Genomic DNA, 9,135 nt, shown 5'->3' with positions numbered 1-9,135 from the left:
CATCCTCATCTCCACTCTGAAATAGTAAAATGAATATTATCATATAAAAATAAAAACAAATTTAAACTGTTAAAATTTAACCTGCACAGTTGTATATTGTTATTATTTTTTTAAAATTAAACATTTTTATTTATTTTATTGCAGTTATAAACTATCTAGATTAAATTTTAATAGTTTAAAATTATTTATTTATTTTTTAATAAAATATTATGACGATTGTTTTGTAAAATAATTGAATCTGAACCTTTTATTTTTTTTTTAATCAAAGGTGGAGATGGGGATGAGGAGAAGAAAAGGAGAGAAAGGATTAGGAGAGGATCTCCTTCCCGAATATCCTTACGTAAAAAGTAAATAAAATTAAGATATAATATTATATATGTATATAATAGAATATTACTTTGAACTAAATTATATAACAAAATGACGATGAAATTTTTAGCCTCTTCAATAAGCCTTATTCATCGATTTGGTCAGTTAAGTTTGCTTCAATTATTAATTTAATCCTTATTATTTGAAGAAGTTTGTTAAAATTTATGACATAGGTTATGGAATATTGAATTGGCAACCATGATGATTAATGAAAAACAAGGTAATTATTAGGCAGTGAAAATAATAGACTTAGAAATTTTAAAAAGTAAAAACAAAAACTCAACATAAAGTACTAAATTGTTAAAAATTAAACTCAGTTGAGGAGCAATTTGTTCTCATTTAATTACATATATACATGTCATGTCATTAATAAATAGGAAAATACAATTATTATTATTATTAGTTCCTATATTTTTTTAATTTTATTTTTAATTCTTGCAGTTTTTTTTGTGTTTTTAGCCCTTATAAAACTACAGGAACTAAAAATACTGCAAATACTGAAAAAAATATATAGGGACTAAAGGTAGAACTTGATGAAACTATAGGAACCAATAATTATATTTTTTCCTTGATAAATGTTACACATCAGATTAATTTTGTGAGCCAATTTATGTTTTAAAATTTAAAGGACTAAAGTGATAATCAAAAAATTGCAAGAGGTCATATCAATAAAAATTAAACTTGAGAGATAGATTCAAGAAATAAGACAGATTTACCAGGAAAAAAAAAAGAAAAGAAAAGCGAGATTTAAGAAAGAAGACAGTAAACTTTCATTATCCCATATAATATATTTACATGTTACATTATCACTTCGACTTAGGGTCTAGAGAATGTTCACGTTGGGTACATAATTCCCACCAACCGAATAGATGTTAGTTGTATCTTTCTTTGACTCTTCACAATACTTTAAACTCGTCATCAATCTGACCCAAAAAATTAAAAAAAAAAAAATCATCAATCAATCATAACGCATTACTTGTTCTTTCGACTTTTCTTATATAAGGCCTACTTCTCAGTCTCACTCCCACCCATATCTCTACCACCCTCCATTTTTTTTATCTCTATCAAGAAAACAGAACAATTATTATTAGTTTTCAACAATAACAATGGCACCTGCGAGACCTTGTTCCTTTGGTTTGAATCATAATAATAATACTCTTGGCCTTCTTCTTCTTCTACTTCTCGTTCTACTTCTCAGTAAATCATCATGTGAGGCTTCCGAACTGAGACTTGATTACTATGCGTCGTCCTGCCCTACTGTGTTTGATGTTATTCGCAAGGAAATGGAGTGTGCTGTGCAATCTGATCCTCGTAATGCAGCCATGGTTCTTCGTCTTCACTTCCATGACTGTTTTGTCCAGGTCTGCTTCCTTCTTCACTGCTTATCATTTCATTAACAAATATATTTATATATATATATATATATATATAGTAAGTGTGTATTCAGAAAGGGATATATATATATAGAGAGAGAGAGAGAGAGAGCATGTTTAAAACATGCATACATGGGTTAAGATATATGGAGAGATCAGGTTAAACTCTCTTTAGGATATATTCACTCTAGATTTATGTTCTATAAAGTTCATGCCTAGAGGAATATAAGAAAATTGATTATATGGAATGCACAATGTTAAAAAAAAAAATTCTTTTCTCCATATCCATTTGAGATTTCAATAAAATTTTATGTTTGCTGTTGAGAACCTATAAAATATTGCTAATAGTTTTGAACCCTGTAAAGAGGAGTTAAAAAAAATAAAAGAAAAGAAAACCAGAGAGGATATTTATAGAAGTTTTTTAAATAAGACATATTTTTTAACAATATTTTCAAAGGCTTAGTTGTTCACAAAATATAATGACATCATGTAATCTATAACCGATTTCACTTATTGGAAAATGTTTGTTATTGCTGTTGCTATTGTTGTCATTGAGGGCTTAAGACAGCCTTCATCCTTTTTATAAATAGTGAAAAATAATCATAATTTACACACACAAAAAAACATAATTCATATATAGTTTACCTTGTTACAGATTTTGAGATGCAGCCATAAATAATTGAAAATTTCTTAACTTTGATGCTCGAGTTTTCTGTAAACCTAGCAATAAAATAAAGGTATCTCGACTCTTTATGAAAAAAATTTCATAAGATAGGACCAAAATACTTTGATTTCTTGTGTTTTGTAAAGATGATTATACTTTATTATACATGTGAATTTGGATTTTAATATGAAATTTTAATTTTTTTGATTAATATTATTTATTCAACAAATTCAATTGATTGATACGAGTTGATTTTTTTTACGATAAATTGACGAAAGAACTGCCAGTCAAGTTGGTCCCCACGGTATAGTAATCTGATTATTTAATTGTGAGACATAATATATATATATATATATCAATATATATATATATATATTGATATATATGTATATATATTATATGGCACACACTTTAGTTGGTATTTATTGAGGTGTTTATGCTTCACGAGTCATATGGTTCTTTGACTTTCATGCATGCTTATAGGTATAGAATATATGTTTCAAACGACGGTACTAGGATTAGGTGCGAGCACACAAGGATTTCAGGTTATTGAGTTTCTATACACGTACTTAGATATACTTTTTATTCTTTAATTTTATATAAAATTTTAATTTAATTTTTAAATTTTATAAAATATATTTTTAGTCCTTTAATTTTAAAATTGATAATTTCAAATAATTATTTTTCATGTCAATCATTATTATGTTTTTTACAAAAATTAAATTTAATAAATCAACATGTAAGAATATTTTATTAATATTTAAAAGTTTAATGTAAAAAAATTTTTATAATAAAATTAATGATATTAAGGTTAAAAGACTGCAAATACACCTTATAAAATTAAGAGATCAAAATAAAACTTTATATAAAGTTAAAAAATTAAAAGTATATTTTAGTTTTTTCTAAGATAAGAGGCTTTCAAACATGATGACAATTGTTTACGCTTTCTTCACAACTAACACATTATCTTTAATAAAAAAAACCATATATATAGTTATAATTTAATGAGAATATATGATATGGTGGAATGGAATGAAATATAGGGATGCGATGGATCAGTTTTGCTTGACGATACAGTGACTCTGAAAGGAGAAAAGAAAGCCTCCACCAACATTCACTCTCTGAAAGGCTTCGATCTGATTGACAGAATCAAGAACATGGTTGAATCTGACTGCCCCGGCATCGTCTCTTGTGCTGATCTTCTCACCATTGCTGCTAGAGACGCTGTCATTCTGGTACATATACATACATACATACCTACATATAAGCATCACTTTTTATTTGATAGTTTCAATAAATGAAAATATTGACGTTGTAGGTTGGTGGACCTTACTGGGATGTTCCTGTGGGAAGGAAAGATTCTAAAAGTGCAAGTTTTGTACTTGCCAACACTAACCTTCCAAATCCAGATGACAGCCTTCTCTCCATCATTTCCAAGTTTCTCTATCAAGGCCTTTCAGTCACTGATATGGTAGCCCTTTCAGGTAGTGTATATCAATCATCATTATGAGTAACAGATAGAGAGTAACATGATGAGAAAGTATGATATTAACAATGTTTTCTTGTATTGCTCTTTTTTTTGTATGACTTCATGATTGGAAAGTATTCCTTCCAGTCTTATTTCTAAGCTGTTTGAGACACTTTTCATGTGTTTTAAGAAAAATGATGATGTTGCTTTATTTTTTTAAAGCAAAAAACATCACAACTTCGAAATTATACTCTTATTAATTAAAGAAAGATAATGAGTCACCTTATTATTCATGCAAATGCTTTTTTAAATCAAAAGGTAAAATTTAAAAAATGTTTCATCTTTTTCTACTACTTTTCATTTTTCTAGAACTCTTTATAAATATGATTAGAGTAGCATCGACCCGATGATCACCAAGTTAAATTCTCAACTTCAAGTTTCAACAAAGAGAATTAATGATAGTTAAATTTTCAATAATTCATACAGTTGCAGTCTTGCAATTAGGAATCCCAATTGCAAATTAAGAATTACATTTAGAATTTAAATGTCTCATTTGTAATTATTTAAATTAATATTTACAATTTATTTTTCACAAATTTTTATCCAAGATCTAATTCTCATTAATTCCTAGAAACTTACTCATTCTCCCGTTTAGAAATCCAGTAACTTTAGATGATTCACAAATCTTCACCACTAAACTCTTCATACCTTGTTATTTTTTGATCACAAAACCTACCTTATTCAGGAGCTCATACAATCGGCATGGCACGGTGTTCAAGTTTCCGATCGAGGATTTATGGCGACTTTGAAGCGACTTCCGAGAAAGACAGCACCTCGGAGACTCACCTGAGAGATCTGAGATCCATGTGTCCACCATCATCAAAGGGATCATCATCAGACAATAACGTAACAGCAATGGACTACGTCACCCCTAACCTCTTTGACAATTCTTTCTACCACTTGCTTCTGAAGGGCCAGGGATTGCTTAACTCAGATCAAGAACTGTATTCGAGTGTGTTTGGGATTCAAACAAAAGAGCTCGTGAAGAAGTATGCTTTGGACCCTCTTGCTTTTTTCCAGCAATTCTCAGATTCGATGGTGAAGATGGGGAATATTCTGAACCCAGAAAGCTCTGTTCATGGAGAAGTCAGGAAGAATTGCCGATTTATTAACACTTGAAGCTAAGTTAAATTTTCTGAGACTGGTTCGTGTCTTGTTTGTTGTTCAATAACCCCAAAGAAAAATGTTATTTGTGTTATTTCTGTGTTGTGAGAGCTGATACTAATTAGCAAGACCCTGTAAAATGAGAAAGTCGGAAAAGATGAAGTTCGAAATTGTTACTTTTTCACCCAATTTAATTTAAATATTTATACAAGTTGTCCTGAGGTATATCATAACACCTTTTTTTTTTCCCGGCCGAATTGCAAAGCCTTTTCATTTTTGATTTTGCTCCGGGATTCCAGATTTTTGACTTCAAATATTCCAGTTGACATGCACTTCTGTGCATATTTCCCACCAGAAATTTAATCTAATCATTGCTCGTAACCTTAGCTTATATTGACAAATTTCATGAACATGAGCTTCGGTATTGTTCACTTGGGCTGTGGACTGAGAAATTTGGACTACTACAACACAAGTAAGTGATTTTACAGCCCAGAGCAAAGTGCAAAAGGGATTCAAGAAAAGAGTGGATCTGAAAAGAGTTTTCTTTCTTGTAAATTGATAATGTTTTAAGAAAAAAGTGTGGTCGGGAAACAGGTCCAAAAAAATCAAGAAGAAGAAGACTCGTTCAATTCTTCCTTTGTCAACTAATTAGTTATTTCTTTACCCAAATTCAAACCAAACTTTATGTCACTTTGGAATCTGACTTTGTCATGATTTCCAATTTCCATTCAAATGCACCCATTCTTCAACATAAAACAAAATATTTAACTGCCCGTTTGGGACACATAATAGGTTCAACATGACTCATCTTTATATATTTTTTTCCTTATTTAATTTCAAATGATTTAATAACTAAAACTCATGCTAAGCTCAGAGTAATTCAAGTCTATGAATTTTCACATTAGTAGCATTTTTAAAGCACACGATAAACTTAGTATAGGGAATGAGAAGGGTACTTGGTTCATTTGATCAAGAGAGTTGAACTAACTTATTTTGAGCTCTTGAGTTAGAGTCTTGAGATATGCCGTCATGTTAAACAAGCATCCTCCAAGTACTTGTGAGACGTCATTGGTAATAATGATGCCACATAGGGGATTTGGATTAATCAGAATGGATAATGGTAATACCCCTAAGTTTTTCAATATATCAAGTACTGGAATAAAAAAGGAAAAATTTCACTAAGGATCCCTTGATCGTAGATATTAAAAAAGAAGACTCTAGAAATTCTGATATATTACTGCAAGGCTAGGGCTTTGATTTAATATCAAATTTCAAAGCCAAATGACAATATTGCTCCTCATTGTAAGAAAAAAAAAACATTGTTCACAAGTCAAACACGTCTTGCAAATTGCAAAAACCACATAAAGGACGACGAGGCATGTAGTAAGCTTTTCAATCTTTTAAATCTGAAGATCAGTGACACCTTTGTCACCGGAGTTCCTACCTAAGAATCTCATTTAACCTCATAGCTTCTTTTGGTTATGTTGTTCTTTCCTCAGCTTGGATGTAGAAGAGGGTTTTGTTGACCATTTGGCTGAAGAAGAGTTGTGGGTAATTGTGAAAAACTGCTAGAAGCACAATGCATATAAGTTAATTATTTCTTGATTTTGATAGTCGTTAGTGAAATTTCTGTTTCAAATTGGAAAAATAGTGAAAGTTAATCTCTTGATTTTGTAAATCATCTTTTGTCAAAAATCTTATTCAAAAGTTAAGTAAAATTTCAATTGAGGTATATCATTATAAATCAATGCAGTTACAATTAGCTAAGTCATGCTGTACATTGCCTAAACAATAGTTGTTAAGTAGCTTCCTCGAATTTGGGGCTTATTCATACTTTATACCTTTGGTACTCTGCTTTATCCAATTACTAGTCCATCTGTAAGCAATAAGCTGGTGAAAGTATTAGAGTTCATTGGCAACAATTGGGAAAATTTGATAGGGCAACTCTGGTGTTAGATGAGTTGAACAAAGATATGGAGAAGTACCAATAATTGTTAAAGTCAAGTCATCCTAAGGGCACAAGAAACGTTGGTGGTGGTGTGTACTTGTTAGTAGCATGTATAAAGACTTATTCATTCTCTAATATTTAGTTGTTGATCCCCTCACTATAGTTATTTATTTGCACTATTTGACTTGTTTCTATGCAGCTTTTTTTTGTTGCAAAAATTCCCCTTAGTTGAACAAGGCGGATTTTATGATGTAGAAGTAGTCAATGAGTGGACAAAGCAATGAGTTAATGATAAAATTAGCCTTGAGAAGAGAAGCTCGCACATAGGATTTTGCAACTCCATTGGATAGGAACTACCAAAAGAACTCTAAACACAATGCCATGCTACAATTCTTTGCAAGTGACAATGCTTAGAAGTGGTAAAATTGAAGTACTTATTCCAATTATTAACAATGTCAATGTTATAACTTTTGGCATGTTATTGTTGTCATGAAATTATTTGAAATTGTTTTTTTATATATATGAACAAGTCATTAGATAGGAATGAATCAATTGTTTATATTCATTTGCAATTGTGTTTAAAAGGAAAAATGAATTATAAATATGCAATTCTATGTAAACTTAGAGTGTTGTAATGAACAAGTTAGGTAAGGAAATCAACAACATTTTGCAAGGCATACAACAAAGTGACAAACAAGCCATTCAAATATGAAACCAACATTTGAAATTTTTCCAACTTAGTATTGTAATGAACAAGTAGGTAAGAAAATTAACAAAGTGTTGTAGGATGATGAACCACACATCGTAGAGTAATGAATAAGTCACTTGAAATTTTTTAAGTTAGTTGAAACCCAAACTCATACTGGTAGAACTAGTACATATTGGTACAAATAACTCATATTGGTATAACAGAGGTTGTTATAAAAACCCACACTTGTAGTGAACAAGTGAGGTGGGAAAATTAACAAGATGCTATAGGGTGACGAATCACACACTATAGGGTGACAAACAAATTACTTGAAATTTTTTAAGTTAGGTGAAACTCAAACTCATACTGGTAGAACTAGTACATATCAATATGAATAACTCATATCGATATCAACACACCATACTAATATAATAGAGGCTATTATAGAACCCACACTTGTAGTAAACAAGTGAGGTATGAAAATTTACAAGATGCTGTAGGGTGATGAATGATATACTAGAGGACGATGAACAAGGTACTTGAAATTTTTTAAGTTAGGTGAAATCAAACTCGTACTGGTAGACCTAGTACATATCAGTATGAATAAATCATATCGGTATCAACACACCATACTAATATAACAGAGGCTATTATAGAACCTATACTTGTAATGAACAAATAAGGTAGGGAAATTAACAAGATGTTGTAGGGTGATGAACCACACACTGTAACGATAGGGAGACAAACAAGTCACTTAAAGTTTTTTAAATTAGGTGAAACCCAAACTCATACTAATAGAACTAATACATATGAGTATATTAGTATCAAACAAACCAATATTGTAATGTCCTCTTTAACATTACTAGGACAGAACACACAACACCATTATGATAACCAGGATTAGGTAATTACTTAAATAAGGTTATCATAACAGATAAGGGTTTAAAATCAAGTCTAAAAGTTACGATCCTAAGAAACCCTTTCTGAAAAGATGTCTAGGCTCATCCAATAGTTTAAAATATATGGGAAAAGAATAAGAAGCATAGACACAATTAATATTACATACAAACATCAAATAGGGCAATTTGGAAATTACCCAAAATGCATCATTTTCCATAGAACATGTGTCATTTGTCGCTGCGAATGGCACAGAGGGAGAAGCCCCTTGTTGTGCAGTGTGCCACGACGCACAAGCCCTGCACCTTAGTGCGTTGCTACTATCATGATAGCACTCTTGGACTAACTTTCACATTTTGTCATTTTGCCATCTGATGTTTGATTTGAGCCATTTAAGTATTCATATATAACTTTATAAGCCACATAACTATTAGGACTGTTTTTCACCACAAAATTTCTTACCATTAAAAAGTCAAACACCTGGACACAAAATGACATTTTTTCTTTCAAAACTCACCTAAGGTACCCAAAGCCACCAACCAAGTGCTAATAGCCTAGGACTAC

The 9,135-nt window shown here is 30.7% G+C and overlaps 1 protein-coding gene across 1 annotated transcript; it reads left to right on the top strand.

Moving 5' to 3' along the window:
- Positions 1-1,409: 1,409 nt before the first annotated feature.
- Positions 1,410-5,249, top strand: LOC129323106 (peroxidase 11-like). Its single transcript, XM_054969674.1, has 4 exons — positions 1,410-1,730; positions 3,450-3,641; positions 3,725-3,890; positions 4,620-5,249. The coding sequence occupies exons 1-4, from the start codon at positions 1,476-1,478 to the stop codon at positions 5,051-5,053; spliced, it is 1,047 nt and encodes a 348-aa protein (XP_054825649.1). The 5' UTR covers positions 1,410-1,475; the 3' UTR covers positions 5,054-5,249.
- The last annotated feature ends 3,886 nt before the right edge of the window (positions 5,250-9,135 follow it).

This window comes from Prosopis cineraria, unplaced genomic scaffold (assembly GCF_029017545.1).
Source record: "Prosopis cineraria cultivar Desert tree isolate PC_DT_omini unplaced genomic scaffold, ASM2901754v1 PC10, whole genome shotgun sequence".
In the NCBI taxonomy this organism is placed as follows: domain Eukaryota; kingdom Viridiplantae; phylum Streptophyta; class Magnoliopsida; order Fabales; family Fabaceae; genus Prosopis; species Prosopis cineraria.
The sequence above is the reverse complement of the archived record's forward strand: the minus strand, read 5'-3'. Positions and strand labels throughout refer to the sequence as shown.